Source organism: Eumetopias jubatus, unplaced genomic scaffold (genome assembly GCF_037043125.1).
Source record: "Eumetopias jubatus isolate StellerSeaLion01/CBP00866 unplaced genomic scaffold, mEumJub1_p1.0 scaffold_14, whole genome shotgun sequence".
Classification (NCBI taxonomy): domain Eukaryota; kingdom Metazoa; phylum Chordata; class Mammalia; order Carnivora; family Otariidae; genus Eumetopias; species Eumetopias jubatus.
In genome coordinates, this window is record NW_028274820.1 from 85,170,931 (window position 1) to 85,189,457 (window position 18,527).

At 39.7% G+C, this 18,527-nt stretch overlaps 1 protein-coding gene across 2 annotated transcripts in view; it reads left to right on the plus strand.

Moving 5' to 3' along the window:
• The first annotated feature begins 869 nt into the window (after positions 1–869).
• Positions 870–18,527, plus strand: part of CALU (calumenin) — a 30,769-nt gene continuing 13,111 nt past the window's right edge. The window contains exons 1-3 of one of the 2 annotated variants that reach the window (XM_028104933.2): positions 870–948; positions 10,218–10,449; positions 15,323–15,516. In XM_028104933.2, coding sequence (XP_027960734.1) covers positions 10,229–10,449; positions 15,323–15,516 — 415 coding nt within the window. In that variant the 5' untranslated portion in view covers positions 870–948; positions 10,218–10,228. Of the gene's footprint in view, positions 949–10,217; positions 10,450–15,322; positions 15,517–15,589; positions 15,784–18,527 lie in introns of both variants that reach the window. The other variant, XM_028104934.2, reaches the window with a different exon arrangement.

Here is an 18,527-nt window from a genome sequence, read left to right on the forward strand (position 1 = left end):
CTTGTGCTCGCTCTCTCAAATAAATAAAATCTTTTAAAAAAAATGAATATGGCAGATCTTTACGCTGGAGCTTAGCCTAGAGTTGGACATGTGGATAAAAAGCTTTTTATAGCAAAATTTGGCAAAGTGTATTGAAGATACAAAGTGTTAGGAAGGCAAATAAAAGAGGAATTATACCTACTGGGGTCAGGAAAGACTTCAAAAGCTAACCGACACTGAACCGGGACTTCTATTGGCATTCATAACGCACTTAGTCCAGGCAGAGGAGATCACATGATGAAGACAGATCAAAGAGATGTGAAAGGGCAAACTGTTAGGATACACAGAGATGGTGGTGGCCCAGAGCACAAGTTATGTGGGAGGGACTGGTGGGAGATAAAGCTGAAAGTTACACTGGAGCCAACGAGTGAAGAGCCTCCCGTAGGCTACATCAGGGCGGTAGCGCTGAAGGGAAAGAAGTTAGGATTGTTCAATATAGTTGTCGACTGATACAGTCGAATTAATTCGGTCCTGTGTGCTTGTGGGCATGAAGATAACTGGAAGGGTAATCCAAAAAGCCGTGTGGAAGCCGAGTCACGCGCTGTGAACTGGGACCAGGCGGCCAGACAGTCGCGCCCACACGCCACCCGGGGTAGGGGGCTGGGGCCCGCCATCCCCGCAGCTCCAGGGACGAGGGTTGGGCGGGAATCCGGTCCACGCACTCGGCGCGCTCGCGGGGACGTGGCGCTTTCCAGCCAATCCCGGTTACGCGACTGTAGGGCCAATGGATGTCGGGGAATGCTGCACGTCAGCGGCGGGTTCGTTGATGATTGGTCAGGAGGCCGCCGGCGAGGCGGATGGGGGCGGGGCGCGGAGCTGCTTCCGGTTGGGCGGTGCTTACGCGCGTGAGCTGAGCCGGTGGGTGAGCGGCGGCCGCGGGAACCGGAGCTGTGGGCGCTACGAGGAAAGGTAGGTACTACGGTCCCCAGTTCTTCTGCAGCCTCGTCCTTTTCCGCTTTTTGTCGTCGGCCCTCGCTCCCGACGCGGCATGGGTCCCCTTCGTTCGGGGCCCCTGTTTCTGCTAGCGTGGGGGGAACGGGCCCTAAGCCTGCTCGCGACCCCGAGGCCCTCGGCGCGCGGTCTGAGTTGAAGGCCGCCGCTCGCCCTCCCGCGCGCGCTGGGAAGGGGCCTGAGTCTCGGAGAACTCCGGCTCCCGGTTTTGCGTTCTGGGGGGTACTGTTTTGTGCCTGGCTTGCCACGTCCTCGGTCCCTGGGCCCCGTCTCTCACCGAGTCCCTCCTGTTTGCCTACTGAAGGTCGAAGGGCAGTGGGGTAGTGTTATTGTAACAGTTCTCTGCCACCTCCCACTAACCGGCCTACCTGTGTCCTCCAGCCCAGCCCCAAGGCCACATCCCGAGAGTAGGGTGCGTCTGCCAAGAAAGTCGTGTTCGCTGACTTTGAGGGTGTAGAAACGGGGCGGGGGGAGGGGGTCGGGGAGAATGCGGGAAGACACTATGTGATTTAAAAAAAAAACAAAAACCTTTGTGTAATTTTAAAGAAAAGCCGACTGCTTCGAGCTTCCATGTTTGGCTGCATACTTCTGTCAGCGACGGGAAATAGTTTTTAAAGTTTTCTTAGGGAATTGTATTTTACCTTTTTTGTTGCTTTTAGTTATAGATCTTAGTTCTGATTTTTGGCATGCTGTGTTGAGAAGTAAAGTTAATTTCCAACAGCTGCCCTGATTAAGAGCATAGTTAGGTGGTAGGTAGTTTTGAAAGCAGCTTGTGCACTACGGCAAAAGTTTCCTGGGTCTCCTGCTAAAATTGTAGGGCCCTTGATCTCAATTCCTGATTGTTTAAATTCTCAGAGTAATGTCTCTGAGAATTGAATTGCATTCAACTTCCTGGCGGCATGTACCATAAGGTCAACGTTAACGAATTGGGAATAAGGTTGCTTCTAATGTGGTTTTGTAGTTGAAGTAGAGAACGTGTAGTCTCCCGATTATTTTTTGCCCTAGAGTGGGAGACACAAGACAAATGCATGTCTGACCTCATTCTGTGAATTTAGTTAGCCAAGTAACGATGGCCATCACTGAAGAATTTAAATATTATAGTACAAATTTACAGTACAAACCTGTAAATTGTATTTGTGGGGTAGAGGATGAGTTGCCTAGGTCTAATCTGAGTTTTACAATGATTCAGGGGTCTCCAGTAGGATTTTTTTTTTTGAGAATTGCAATTAGGAGGACCACGAACTGATAAAGATGAATTGGGTATGCCTGAGTGGATGGTACTTGGTTACAGCTTTGAAATCAACTCCTACCGCTAACTCTCAATGTAATTGTTGGCTTCCGTTCATCCAGTGATGTGTCACAAGATACATATTGGTGGCATTTTCTATACATTGCACCAGTACAGGAGATTGGTAATTGATACTAACACAAATTTTCTATAACATGGGTGTGCCAGGGGTGTTGGAAGGACAGAGGTGTAGCCAGGGATAGCCACTGGAGATGTTAGGCCATAACATCCTAGATCCTTTGTGAACTCTTGAATATGGGTGTTGTTGATGTTGTAATTTATATATTAGAGTTAAAACAGCTGAAATAACACTTGCCTGTTGCTGCCTGATGGCCAGATCTGGTGAGGGGAATTGGGGGTTGGGGAGCAGGCAGGAACTGCATTGCTGCCAAGTACTGTCCAACTAATCCAGTAAAATGTATTGGTATATAAAAAGTGTAAGACATTGTATTGGGGACTGTAGAAAGATACTAATTTATATTAGCTGAGAGTCCTGCCTTATTTAAAAATGTATCTATAGGGGAGCTAAGGAGACAACTTAAAGTAGCCTATGATCCTTATTGTGAAGTGGTACAAACAAGTTTTATAAAGTTAAGAGGAATGGGTACGGATTACTTCCAGATGGAGTAATCATAGTAGATAGGTCTTTTCATCTAGGACTTTAAAATTATTTATAGACATTTGGCACCGAAGGGAAATTGAGCTAAAATAACTACCAAATTCTCAAGGACTTTATGTGTGTTAAACATGCACTGCAAAATTGCAACTAGAAAACAGAGTTCCTGTCCCTACATTTTGCAAAGCATTCCTATGGCAATTAATTATGTGTTAAAGTTTCATCAGCCCCAAAGGAAACTTTTTTCTTCCAGAATTTTTAGAACTTTTTTCTTATTTTTTCACTCTGTAGCCAGAAAAATTTAAAGTTTGTACTGAGCTGCTTTGGTTATAGAACTAAGGAAGCTTGAGTAATAGTTTGTCATTCTCAAAGCTCTTCTTTGGACAAATTTTTCAGTTTTTCTGTTCTCAGCTGTCATATAAATGTGTGTGCTCTCAGTACCACACATAATTGAATTAGAATGTGTTAATGATCTAATGTAAATTTGCTTTGTCACTAGAGAAACATTGAATAAATGGTTTGTTATTATCATAACTTTTATCAGATCATGTCAGGATGACATTATTCTTTGAATGTTACAATCCGTTGTGGTACTTGCACTAAAGTTGTAAGTGAAGAATGTCAGATAACCAGATAGCTTTAATTTCTAGATTTTATAACCTGGGCCTTAGTATACTTAGGCAGTGAGATCCTGTTTTCGCTGCATTATAGAGGATTGTCTTTTTTTGCTGATTATCCAGCTCAGAGAACTGGAATTTTACCACCACACCCATTTCTCCCACTTGTTAACTTTGAGCAATGGATCTTGGGTCAACCAAAATACCTGTGGGATCACTCAGTGCTAATGTTCTTGAGAAGTTGTATTTAATACAGACATCTGAATTTCCCTGGAACAATTTAAGTGTTCTGTGACCAATGACTGGGAAGGAAGGGAGGGAAATGGCAAGAATTTAGAGCTTTCAAGGAAATTTTTGAATGGATAAAATAAACTGATTCTTAAGGCTAATCTTTGTTATTGAAAGAAATTTAAGCTTATGCTATTAATTTTCTCCTTATAAATTAACTGGAGCAGTTCATGAAAATAACTTTTGCAGAAGACCATTATTGGTGATATACTTTGAAGGATGATAGTTACTTGATATCTTTCCTGTTCTGTTTAGTTTGTGTCTCTAACATGGCATTTTCCAGGAGAAATATAGTACGTGTCACATGATTACATTTTCATCTGAAATTTTAAAACAGATTAAATTAATTTTAATAATTTAATCCAGTGCATACAAAATGCCATTTTTTTCTATGTAAAGTGTAACACTTATATGACATCTTAATTTACACCAGCCACAGTTCAAGTGCTTATTAGCAGCTGCATGTGATTCATAGCTATAGTCCTGAACAGTACAGGTCTAGTTTTTTTTTTTTTTTTTTTTAAGATTTTATTTTATTTGAGAGACAGAGCACATGCAGGAGCCAGGGGAGGGGCAGAGGGAGAGGGAAAAGCAGATTTCCCTGTGAGCAGGGAGCCCGACATGGGGCTTAATCCCAGGACCCTGGGATCATGACCTGAGCCGAAGGCAGACACTTAACCGACTGAACCACCCAGGGTGCCCCAGATTTTTTTTCTTTTCTTTCTTTCTTTTTTTTTTTTTTTTTAAGAAAAAATATTAGATGTTACCCTTGGTGAAGGTGGGACAGAATTATAGGAAGAAGAACTTACAGGTCATTTGAGAAATAGGAGATGGGGAGATGCTTTTTCCACAACCGTTGATTTACCTTCTAGATCACATGATAAAAGTTCATACAACTAAGTCCTCCATTTATGTTTTCCTGATATCCTGTTATCCATTGATGTGTAGCTGTGATGAAGAGGGAAGGAGAAAGAGAAAGGCCATTATTTGGTTTCAGTTTGGTTGAAAAGATAAAGATGCTTCAGAAATAACTGTACTAATGTAGTTCTTCAAATACATTGTGTGAAAGGTTGTTTTGTACTGTTCTCACATCTTTCCATATAAAATATCCTTTGTCTTGGGGATCCTTTGTTTCTACTTGAACATTTTTATGTCCTGTATGGATTTAGGTAAATCTAGTATAATCTTTTTTTAGTGTCTATATTCATAGCACAAGAGGCCTTTGTGAAAGTTTCTAATAGCCAGGATTTGGTATATTATATGTGGGTACAAAGTGTATTTTTTTTAAAGTTATTTAAAGTGCAGGGTTTTTTGTCCACTGCAGAGAGGTGAAGGTAGGACCATTGGCTTTGTCCAACACGTGGTCCTTGTGACCTTTTTAAGAAGTAGTTTCATCAGTGGTAGATAGAAAGTTAGATTTCAGGGTGGCAGTAGGTGGTGAGGAGCAGAGATAGCAGTATAGACACTCCTATGGGTGAAGGAAGGGGAAGGGCAACCTTGAATGAATAGCGAGGTCTGGGAAAGACTGATTTTGGATTGTGGAGACCTGAGAAGTATTGATTGTTTAGAGGCGTGGGATTGGAAGTTAATTGAAAGAGAAGGAAAAGGGATGGATAGATGATAAAGCAGAAGCTCTTGACTTACTCTGGAATCCTCTTATCCTTGTTATCAAGATGTTAAGCCTCAAACTTAAATGTAGCTTTGCCTCTAAATCACAGTGAATCACTGTTAACATTTCTATATGTTACGTGTATCAAAACCTTGTACAGTATCTTTTCCAGGCCTGGTAATGGGCTTAGGCATTTATTCATATTGTAACATCTGAGGTTTGCAAGTGTTGTTAAGGAATTATGCAAGCATTGTTGGGGTAGGGCGCCTGGGTGGCTCAGTTGGTTAAGCAACTGCCCTCGGCTCAGGTCGTGATCCTGTGGAGTCCCTGGATCAAGTCCCGCATCGGGCTCCCTGCTCAGTAGGGTGTCTGCTTCACCCTCTGACCCTCCCCCCTCTCATGTGCTCTCTCTCTCTCTCTCTCAAATAAATAAAATCTTAAAAAAAAAAAGAATTGTTGGGGTATTTTATTCTGAGGATGTAATTAATCATTATAAAATTTTCCTAAATGTGAAGTTCCCTTATTAATAGGCATAAGGAAAATCATCTGTTGCAGTGACTTGATTTTACTTGATTTTGTAAACCTTTAACATTATAGATACTGTTTGGATATATCACAAAATCTCCACAACAGAAATTTGTTCCTTTTCTCTGCAGAGTTTTATTGGTCTAAAGAAGTGTTTGTAGTTTGAGAGGGAAGTTTTATTTTGCCCTAAAATAAAGGCATACTCATTTTGGCATTTAAGAGAGCCATTAAATCTCTTAATTTTCTCTTGTTCCACTGATTTGGTTGATCAGTTGAATTATTGAAGGACAAGTTGAAGTGTTACTCTAGAGCAGGATGTTTTACTTTAAAAAGAGTTTGTCTTAATAGATATGTTTTTTCTTCAGTCTCCTTTTTCAGTCTGGAGAAATGGCTTGAAAATGTTTTCTTTGCAACGAGTATTGAAAAGAGTTTTTATAATATTTAAAAAGTAATATACACAGGTAATACACATGAGTGTGTATGCATTTACAAAATATAGACAGCAGAGTACAATATTAAAGTTCATACCAGCCTCACCACCCCACCCTATCTCTTCTCCCTTGAGTCTGGGGGTTACCACTGTTTACGGATAGATGTTATCCTTCCACGCCATTTTTGTTCATATGTGTTCTATAGTATACAAATACAAACAACCTGGGAGGTTATTTGGTTTCGCTTTTTACATAAATGAAATCTTAACATTGTTTTGCAAGTTGCTTTTTTGTTGTTCACTTAACATGTCATGGCGAATTCCCCACTTCAGTGCAGATCGATCCACCTCATTCTTTTTAACCTTTGTGTAGTCTCCCATAATAGAGATTTCATGTGTATTTACTAGTTCTCTGGTTTTGTTTGTTTTCCATTCCTTTTTTATCACTATAAACTGTCATTATGGAATATCTTTGTGCAAGTGTCTTTGTATACAAATTTGGGCATTTCAATGGGATAGCATGAAACAATACTGATAAACTTTCAGAAGCATAGCTGAGTTCTGATGTTGGGTAGGAACCGCTACCAAAGAAAAGTCCTACCTTCTTCCTGGTTCTCTAGTGGTTTCTTGGTCTTGCTTTCACATTGCTTCTTATGGGTTTTCATCAGTCTCACCAACCATCCAGTAAGAGTACAATTTTTTTGGAGAATGAGCATTCCAGGAGTGACTGCCTCCAATCATCTCCTTAGAGGCGTTTCTGTGTGACTTATTGGTGCTGTCCTCTTTACTGTAGAATACTTTCTACTCTCTGTTGATGACTCCTCTGCCATTTCAGGATCTTCTCACCCTTCCCTACTGTGCTGCTTTCCCAGGCATTGAATACAGTGTCCTTGTGTGCTGTTAATAAAACTGAAAGTTATTCATGGAGGCCTCAGGTTGTGCTTTTGTATAATCATCTCTCTAGGTTCTGTTGGGATTAAACATATTTCTCTGTTTGCTTTCCTTCTACTTTTAAGGAATCTTTTTTTTTTTTAAAGATTTTATTTATTTATTGGACAGAGACAGCGAGAGCAGGAACACAAGCAGGGGGAGTGGGAGAGGGAGAAGCAGGCTTCCCGCTGAGCAGGGAGCCCGATGTGGGACTCGATCCCAGGACCCTGGGATCATGACCTGGGCCGAAGGCAGACGCTTAACGACTGAGCCACCCAGGCGCCCTACTTTTAAGGAATCTTTATGTAACATGCTCACCATTAGCTGTTGTAAGCATTTTTAGTTTACTGAATCCAAAGGACTCTCTAAATCCAAGGTAATGCAATGTAACTTCCTTTACTATTTGGGGGTTACAAGAAAAACAGATACATTGAAATATGTCTAATCTGTTGGCATATTTAATTTCTTTTTCCCCTGGAACAATTCATTCTAGCTCCCAAAACTTTCAGGCAGGATCGGATATATGCAGTTTCTTCATATTAAGTATATTTTCAGGTCAGTTTTGTTTTTTTTTTTTAAGATTTTATTTATTTATTTATTTATCTATCTATCTATCTGTCAGAGAGAACGCAAGCAGGAGGAGCCGCAGGCAGAGGGAGAAGCAGGCTTTCCGCTGAGCAAGGAGCCTGATGCGGGGCTCGATCCCAGCACCCTGGGATCACGATCTGAGCCGAAGGCAGACTGAGCCAGCCAGGCACCCCTAAGATAAATAATTCTTAATCAGGAAGAAACAAGATAGATAGGGGTGTTTGTATGATTGCAGCTTTATTTTTTTTTTAAGATTTGAGGGAGAGAGTGTGCATGTGCGCACAAGCAGGGAGGGGGCAGAGAGAGGGGGACAAACAAGACTCCATGTTGAGCAGGGAGCCTGATGTGGGACTTGATCCTGGAACCCTGGGATCGTGACCTGGGCTGAAGGCTGTTGCTTAACGGACTGAGCCACCCAAGCATCTCTCAGGTCAAATTTCTTAAGATATTACTATGGCTGTTTAAGAGGTTAGTTAAAATAGTGGTTCACAGCCTGGCTGCCTTTTAAAAATATTAAGTTAGGGGTGGGATTTAGTGATCATATTTTCTTAAAAGTCTTTGGGTGATTCTAGGGTACAGTCTAGATTGAGAACCACTAAGTTAAAAGTTATGCTGAAAGAATTTTTATGTTTTTAAAAATATTTACATATAAATTGTGAGCCCTTGGACTAGATGGTTCCACTAGTGACATCCTGGGGAAGGTGAAGTCTGGCTAGCTTAATCTGCAAATTAGGGTAAGGTAATGCATTTACCTTTCATGTGATACAGTGGTCCTCTGTACTGAGCCTTTTATTAGTTTCCTAGGGCTGCTGTAACAAATTAACCGCAAACTGGGTGGCTTAAAAGGTCAGATATGTATTCTCTCATAGTTCTAGAGGCTAGAAGTTAGAAATCAAGGTGTTGCCAGAGCTATGCTCTGAAGGCTCTAGGGGAGGATCCTTTCTTCCCTCTTCCTAGCCTCTGGGGTTGCCTGGAATCCTTCGCATTCCTTGACTTGCAGATGCATCATTCCAATCTCTGCCTCTTCATAACTTGGCATTCTCTTCTCTGTGTGACTGTCTAAATTTCCCTCCTTTTATATCAGTCATTGGATTATAGCCCACCCTCTAATCCAGAATGACCTCATTTTAACTTAATTACATCTGCAAAGATCCTGTTTCCAAATAAGGTCACATTCATGGGTACTGGGGTTAGGACTTCAGCATATATATCTTTTCGGGGGACACAGTTTAACCCACAATCAAGCCTCATGCCTAATAACCACCTGCCTGTCCGGTAAGGGAGCCATTGGTTACAAGTGGAAATGAGTTAAGAGATTTTGTGAATTTACAAAAACTGACTCTCCCTGCAGTGGGGAAAGGCATTAGAATCCATATTCTACTGGTGAAAGATTAGTTAAAATACGAAAATTGGGAAAATCTTTCCTCTTGATTTTTAATTTTATAGTTTTTTCTCTAAGACCGTAACCTCTCTAGACAATACTGTGGGGAATCTGTAGAGTATGCTAAACAAGTTACCATCCTGCAGCTTCTCTGCAATTTTTTGGTCAACATTTTTTGATAAAGTGTTCCAGCCTTGTGCTTGTTCACTAGAGTCAGCTGTGACTGCCGGGGTTCTGAAAGTATGGAGTAGGACCCAGGGATCTGTACTTTGAACAGTACTCTAAGCATCATTATGCCTGGGCAAGTTTGGGAAACCCAGGATAAGCGATTCTAAAGCAGTTGTTCTCCATTACCGTACCATCTGAATGGTTTGATCTTTGAAGGTGGTTTGAGGTTGAGCATGAATATGGGAGACAACTTGTTGCTGTGTATAGGACAACTAATCTCCAGTATTTCATGGTTCCTCATCTAATGATCACCAGAATCACCTGAGAAACGTTTCAGACTTCAGAGATTCTAATTCAGTAGGGGAAATTCTTTTAAAGCTGCTTTGGTGATCCTAATAACCAGCCAGTTTTAAAAACCAGACCCCTGATACAGTACAAAAGTAAAGTTATTTGGAGTCAGTCTAAATTTAAATGTTGGTCTTTTTGCTTTTAAGTCTTAAGAACTTGGGCAAGAGGGTTAATGTTCTACTTTTGTGTTTTTAAAAGGGAGTCTACTTAAACAGGGTGGATATTTTAACTGATTCCATGTCAGCTTCCAATCAGATGAAGGAAACCAGTGAAAATTTCTCACCATAAAATTGGAAAGTCTGATATTCTACCATTCTTAGTTTATGGATTAAGTAATAATATTTGGGATAGTATCAGATTAATAACTGGATATGAGCTTTTAATTTCTTAATTAGAGTGCACTGCTTCCTGAATTAACTAACCTTTGTTTTTCTTTAAGATCTAATTATCATGGACCTGCGACAGTTTCTTATGTGCCTGTCCCTGTGCACGGCCTTTGCCTTGAGCAAGCCCACAGAAAAGAAAGACCGTGTACACCATGAACCTCAGCTCAGCGACAAAGTTCACAATGATGCTCAGAGTTTTGATTATGACCATGATGCCTTCTTGGGTGCTGAAGAAGCAAAGACCTTTGATCAGCTGACACCAGAAGAGAGCAAGGAAAGGCTTGGGTAAGGTACCAGCTCTCGGGGCTAAAGTAATGACATTTCTTTGTAAATCAACTCATTCTTTTTTTCTCTTCTGGCTTGGCCACCCAGTAAAACTGTTTTGAACTACATTCTTCTGAAAGCTAACCACAGAATTCCTACCGCTAAAATTTAATTGCTTGCTTTCATACATTTCTCCACTGAGTGACAGTTTTACCTCATTCTACAAAGCAAAGTCATTTTTGCGTAAAAGTACCAAATGCTACAGGACCCGGATTGAACTGTATCTTATTTCCAGAGGAACATTACATAGGGGGCGTCTCATCCCTGATGCTTTTAATTTTTAAAAACGATCTGTGACGTATTCATTGTTTCCCAAGCCAAGCCTTTGAGTGGATGATAAACTGCAAATGAGACCCCTGAGCTAATTTCTATACAGTTTGTGATTTCTGAGAATGTCCTTCACCCTCTTTGTTTTCATTCTCACATATTTGCTTAATAAAAAACAAAAGCAAACCAATCGTAATAAGTAATGTTCTTAATGTCAGAGTGTGAGTTGTTGGGTTTTTTTGTTTTGTTTTTAAGATTTTATTTATTTTTTTGACAGATAGCAAGAACAGGAATACAAGCAGGGGGAGTGGGAGAGGGAGAAGCAGGCTTCCTGCCAAGTAGGGAACCCAGTGCGGGGCTCGATCCTAGGACCCTGGGATCATGACCTGAGCTGAAGGCAGACGCTTAATGACTGAGCCACCCAGGTGCCCCTGTGAGTTGCTGTTTTAATAACAGCTGGGCCATAGTTGGGTTCTGTGGCTCTCAGCAGGCATCTTTTACCTAGTGAGTTGATTTGGTGGAATCCCAGTTGATTATTTCTGAGGAGCTAAGATTTTTTTTGGGGGGGGCCTCATCCAAAGCCTTGCTTTTTGAGGAGATGTGGATTAATTTAGTGAACATTTTCTCCTTAATGAGAACCATTGGTGTAACTTTCTGAAATATATTTAAGAGATTTGTTTGGAAAGTTGTACCACATAAGAATTTCCAAAAGTATTTTGTCATCATGGATAGTACTATGAGTAGAAGACATTACAGAGGGACGCCTGGGTGGCTTAGTCGGTTAAGCATCTGCCTTCGCCTCAGATTGTGATCCCAGGGTCCTAGGATCGAGTCCCACATTGGGCTCCCTGCTCAGCGGGGAGCCTGTTTCTCCCTCTGCCTGCCATTCCCCCTGCTGGTGCTCGCTCTCTCTTTCTCTCTCTGACAAATAAATATATAAAATGTTAAAAAAAAAAAAAAACAGTTTGTTTTGGGTGATACTTCAGAGTAAATTTATTTTATCCTTTCATTGGATTATCTGCTAACTAAAGGGTAAAATATTTTATTCTTAAACACCGACAGAAACACTCAAAAGATTTTGCTATGTAGAATGAGAAACTGTCTTCAAACACTTGAAAATAGAAAAAACAAATACATTAAAGAGTCAATCTTCTATTAGGTTGCTTTTCTAACTTTAAGAGACCACGCTCACTTTTAATTTTAATCTAACTGTGCTAACATTTGGGCTAAAAATAGGGATGCATGAGGGTGTTTTGGTCTTCATGTCTTACCTATTAATAATGTCCGACCCACATTTGGGTCTGCACATGGCTCTTCACAGAATTATTCTTAAATAATGAAGGGCCTTCAGCCTTGGTGTCAATCAGTATGTTCTGGCTCTATGCAGGTAGTGGAATAGCTCTGCTAGCAGTTTTCAGTAGAGAGAATGTTCCTTTTTGTCATTAGTAAATAGCAAAAGGTCAACACATGAGCAGACTATATTTGATTGGAATAAGATGGTTAAAATAATGCTTTTCATAGAATGTATGAATGAATACTATTTGCTTCTAAATTTTGGAGATAATGAGAAATAAGGTGATGTACTATGGAAGCAAGGATTCCAGATGAACTTTCTTCTTTTTTGTTTTTAAAGTGATTCATTGTGGCATTTCTAAACATTGTTTTGATAGGTGACTGCACACCAGAGGTTGGGGACAACAGATTCCCCACCCCACCCCTTCTGCCTATATAGAAGACAAGTGATTAGGAGAGATCATTGTTTACACTTACAGTTGCAAAAATTCACTATTATTTTAAAATCTTCAGTAATATCTAAGAACATTTAATATAGTTTTCCCTTTTTCTTAAGAATGTTGACAAATAGAACATTTTTTCTTATGTGTGTATTCTCCCCCTGCCACCCAAAGAAGTCTTAAGTGTACTTAATTTTCATTTATGTGTCCTTCAGATGAGGTTTATTTGTTTTGAGGTGGTGGTCCTTAATATTAAAAGTTTTCACCCTTGGTATATTTGCCTTAGAAATGAACTAGAGCAGTTCATCATCTTTTCTTTAGATCACAGGCTAACCCCTTTGAGAGTCTAAGGAAAGCAAAGGACTCTACCTCAGAAAAGTACACATATGAATATGTATAAAATTTTGCATGCTAAAAATTTCAGGAATATTATGAATCCTCCTGGAGCCTACTTAGGTTCATTTAGAAAAACAACAACAACAAACACAAAGGATTTGCATTTTGACTCTTGAAATGTAGAGGCATGTGTTACCTCTTAGGAGAAATAACATAAGGTCCAAGAAGTACATTGTGTCTATCCTGAAATAAATGCTTATTTGGTGGCATCATAACTACATCTGTAGGGTTCTTCAGGGTCACAGGAAAACAACACCATTAGCTTCATAAATTTGCACAGGCTTTAAAAGATGAGAGTTTAGAGCTTAGTGCCTAAAATAGGACATACCCACTTCCAGTGTACTTTCACAGCTGCCTGCAGGCTGGATGGCCAGCAAGATAAGAATGGCTTTTATATTTTTAAATGGTTATTAAAATATAGAGATATGTAACAAACCATATGTGGCCGACAAAATAAGAAATATTTGCTATCTATCCCTTTTCAGAAAAAGTTTGCCAACCTCTGTGTTAAAGCATTTGAGATATTTCTGTTGGAATAAGAGTGGCATTCAGCCAACTTCATTAACAAAAGCCCATCTTGAGCAGTCATATGCCTCTTTATCTGAATGATCCTTCTCTTCAGGCTATTTATAATATTTTAAAATTTTCATTTGAGACTGGGAGGCATTCTGATACCTTAACCCTTTTTTTCTTAACGGTACAATGGCAGTATTGGTAGTCAATACCATTTGGATATAAACTGGGTTCCATTATAGATAATGCAGAAGTTTTTAATACTGGTAGAACTTAATGTTTTAATATTTTTTTAAACTCTCCAGGGTTAAAGTTGCAAAATAAAAAATTTCTTATGCCCAGGTAGATAGAGGAGGGTATTTAAGATACAGCTTCTTATTGCTTTACCTTTTCTATTAACATTTTTTTTTTTTTTAAGATTTTATTTGACAGAGAGAGACAGCAGTGAGAGAGGGAACACGAGCAGGGGGAGCGGGAGAGGGAGAAGGAGACTTCCCGCCGAGCAGGGAGCCCTATGCGGGGCTCTATCCCAGAACCCTGGGATCATGCATGACCTGAGCCAAAGGCAGACGCTTAACGACTGAGCCCCCCAGGCACCCCTCTATTAACATTTTAGAGCAAAAGCTAGATTATACATTCCCTGAAGGAAAATGCTTGTTAAATTACAGAGTTTGAGTACTAGACAGTTAAGGCTAACAGCATACCGAATATCAAGATGAATCTCTTTTCATAGTGTCACTAGTATTCTGATTTTAATCATTTTCCAATGTTGTATTCATAAAATGATGCATAGTGGGAAAAGACATTTGCTACCAGGTGACAGCCTTTTTCAGTCCTGCAAATAATAGGGCATAGGAGTATGCCAAGATTTCAAATCTCTTGGATGTTTTGATTTGAAGTTCCCCTTCCAAACTGGGCCACTGACTTGGGTGACTTTATATAGGTTGTCTGCGCCTCTATAAATGAGTGGTTGCATCTTCACAGGTTTTCATGTCATGCACATATTTCGAAATTCTTAAGTTAAACTTGGAATGGCAAACCTGGAAGAAAAGCTCATGAAGAGTGAAGTATATTGATTCTTTTGTAGTTTTATCATCTGTATCCTCATCCTCTCAGCTTATTAACATTCTCCTAAGCTCACATATGTCGGGGCAGACATTCTTACCACGTCATTTCCTCAGAGTTCTCTGTTTTTGTGGTTATATGTGAAAGTCCAACATAATGTATAATTAGCTGCTAGCTATTTTTTAGAGTAAGCATGCATCTGTCCTTCTGTCTTTGTGTAACTTTGTGGATTTTTTTTTTCCCCTCTGTTTGGGGGTGTGTGTGTGTGTGTGTGTGTGTGTGTGTGTGTTGGTTTTTTGGTTTCTGTTTTTTAAATCTTGAGGTATAAGTGATCCCAGAACTATCTTTGTATCTTTATATTTTTAACAAAAGTGTTTTTTTTTTAAAGCAACTGAATTTTTAAAAGTCTGGTTTAAATTTTTGAATTTTTTAGAAAACCATATCAGTGATTGTGATTATTTACCGAGAAATTGAGATTCTCCTAAAAGCAATAAAGAAAAACATAAAGATTGCGTGTTTTTTGATACAAAGATTGGAGAATCCAGATAGGGATGGGTATTCACTCTTGAATTCTGGCACTGGCTGTAACCTACCCCTAAAGGGATGAGACTGGGTTTGCTTTTGCATGTAATTGCACCAGCCACGGACTGTGCTTACCTTATCTAGATGGCTCATTTCAGACCAGTAACAGGCCATTTATGAGAAATATTTTCAGTTGCTTGTCTGGAAGGTTTTTTGGAGACTTTTTTATGTCCATGCTTTAGCCCTGGGCAACACCTCTAGTTACAGCACACGCCTGGCTAAGTGTAGAGCCTTGTGTCCCTTTAACCTCTTGCTGGATTTCTCTGCATTTTCTACAGAAAGATTGTAAGTAAAATAGATGGCGACAAGGACGGGTTTGTCACTGTGGATGAGCTCAAAGACTGGATTAAATTTGCACAAAAGCGCTGGATTTACGAGGATGTAGAGCGACAGTGGAAGGGGCATGACCTCAATGAGGACGGCCTCGTTTCCTGGGAGGAGTATAAAAATGCCACCTACGGCTACGTCTTAGGTAGGTCCCTACTGTCTGGGGGAAAACGCCTTATGGAGCTGGCACCTTGAAACGTAACTGTTTTGTCTTGTAGAATGATTGTAGATAAAATAGACGTGGATAAAGATGGGTTTGTGACGGAGGGGGAGCTGAAATCCTGGATTAAGCACGCCCAGAAGAAATACATATATGACAATGTTGAAAACCAATGGCACGAGTTTGATATGAATCAAGACGGCTTAATCTCCTGGGATGAGTACAGAAACGTGACTTATGGCACTTACCTGGGTAAGGGGCAAGATGTCAGCCTGATAGAGACTATGGTCTTGAGTCAAAGAAACAAATGGGTCACACAGTGAAGGAAAGGAAGAAATTGTGCTCATTTTAAATAGTCCAGTGCTGAACTGATTTCCCTTTATTTTATTAACTTTAAATGTGTATATTAAGTATTTAATTTTGGCTTTCTAAGGTCTGGCATCTTCTACATCTTCAGCATTTCAGATATTTTACCAATTTTTCTTTCTGTGATCCCTCAGAGACCATTATTTGGGGTAGATCTCATCTAAAAGGCTGCATTGTTTCAATAATGCGAAGCAAGAGACTTCGAGATGTCTCTTGACATGGTCACATTAAAGTATTGGACCTGATGGGTGTTTTGTGCAACTGATGAATCACTAAATCCTACCCCTGAAAGTAATAATACACTATAAATTGAATTTAAATAAAAACATTTTTTTTACAGTCTTGGACCTGAAATTCAAACCAAATTAAGATTCCTTTATCTGGTGAGAATAGGAAGATTACTGTCTTTCCTTAATAAAATAAATATCAAATATAGTAGCTTTCCTTGATAAAATTTAACTGTTTTATTTTAGTATGTCTGCCTACCGAAGTTTAGAAATGAAAATTTCCCATTTGTTTTCTCTGGCACATGAGTTTATCAGCCTGCTATGCAAATGCTTCAAGGCAAATAAATGTGACTTTGATTGCTTTCTGTTGATTTGGTAGCTTGTGTGGCTTGGGCCACCTGTTAGTAATTTTCTTTTCCTTATTACACTTGCCTGTTGCTGAATGCTAGGTGGCAATCTTACAGAGTTGATGACTTAGGGTGTTTTTGTTAGTGAGATTCCTCTACTTGGTTACAATTTGAGATAAGAATGTATAAATGTTACTTCTTGCATTTTTATCCTGGAAATTAGGCAAATTTCTCGGTTAAAGCAGGCATTCTCCACCACTGATTAACAAGCAGTGAGTGTATAATGGTCTGTTTCCCCCACTGGATAGCCAGCTGTCTGTGTTAATTACAGGACTGCATGCATTTCTAGTGAAGAGACTTTTATTTCTGTGTTGGGCTTGTTCTCATTCCTAAGACTAAAGTGGCAGTCTCTCTTCATGCTTGACACTTAGCCAAGAACCAAACATATCCTTCACCCAATTAAGAACATGTGTATTAAAAAGTCAGTGCAGATGGAGAGGCACCCTGTGCTTCTTGCTTTCTGGCTGAAAGCCAACACCCTCCTGATTTATTTGGACTTATAAAAATAGAGTGAAGGGTAGGCTATTGGTGATCTAAACAAAATGGTGTGTTAATAAATCTCCCGTTCAGACTTAGGCACTCACTTGCTATCCAGAATGAATCTTAAACTCCTTGTGTGATTATGTGCATAAAAATCTGTTGAGAGCTCTTTTGCTCTCACAGGTCAAATGATTCAATGTAATGGGTATTTCTACTGAGACTGCATAAGCTGAAGCACTTGCTAGGGAAGCAATATCTTTATAAGGCATCTTTCCCTCAAGGCATGTGGGTGGATAGTGCTGGGGTAATGAGGTGGCTTACAGAAGTGCTGAGGGGATTTTTGTGAGAGTATGTTCTTGATTCAGTTTTTTAGTTCAGGCATAAATAATCTTAGCTTTTAATTAAAATCTGTCTTAATGAATCTGTTTTCCACAAAAGGAGGGTTAACGCTGTCTCTGCCACAAGTAAAATAAGAAATACTAAGATCTATTCCGGCTATATCAAAACTAGATCAAGAGTGTACCCAAAATGATGCAGGCTGGATAGCACAGTAAACTGGTACTTAAGGTCGATCTGGCACTCCAAGCAGTGATAGCAAACACATGAGTTTAGTTATTAAAAATAAAGTTTTTTGTCTTCCTTTTTCATCCTTATGTATGTGCATGTTATCAGGCTACGTGATTGCAATCACCATGTTTTACCCTAAAGCAGTGAGGAGAGGTCTTTGTTAAGAATCTAGTCTTAATATATAAGTTGTCTTCTATTGTCTTTTTTTTTTTTAAGATTTTATTTATTTGACAGAGACAGCCATCGAGAGAGGGAGCGCAAGCAGGGCGAGTGGGAGCTGAGCAGGGAGCCCAATGTTGGGCTCGAACCCAGGACCCTGGGATCATGACCTGAGCCGAAGGCAGATGCTTAACAACTGAGCCACCCAGGCGCCCCTTCTGTTATCTTTATTTTTGTTGTGTAGTTAGGACTTAAACTTTGTTTAGAAGAGATGACTTAGTATCTTAAAAACGAGGTGTATTTTCCTTAAATTCTCCATCTTTGACCTGTTACGGTTTTGAGTATCACATAATACTCACGATTCAATAAGCCGTCTTACTGAATTTTGACACTTAACAAAGAATGAAGCTTCAAACTGCCCAACTCTCAAAATGGAGTAGTAGTTTGTTTTCCAAACTGTAAGGCTTAAAGTATGGAAGGATTGAACTCTAGATCAGAAATCAGCAGTGTGATGTTACTGTTAAAGGGGCCCTGTGGGTCTTTTTATAAAACTAGTGCCGTATCTTTTTTTATCTGATCGATGTGTTGTAGGAAAGATTGTTTCTTAGCTTTAATGTGTCTTTTACATTCATAATATCTTCACATGTTACCTTCTGGTCCACACAGCAGATTGAAAGGGGTTGTTTATTGTTTCGTTTTTCCTACAGATATCTCCTTCACATTTTTTTCAACTTAAACTGAATTTTATTCTTCTAGATTGTTATGTAGAGACTAAATACTGCTTATGTAG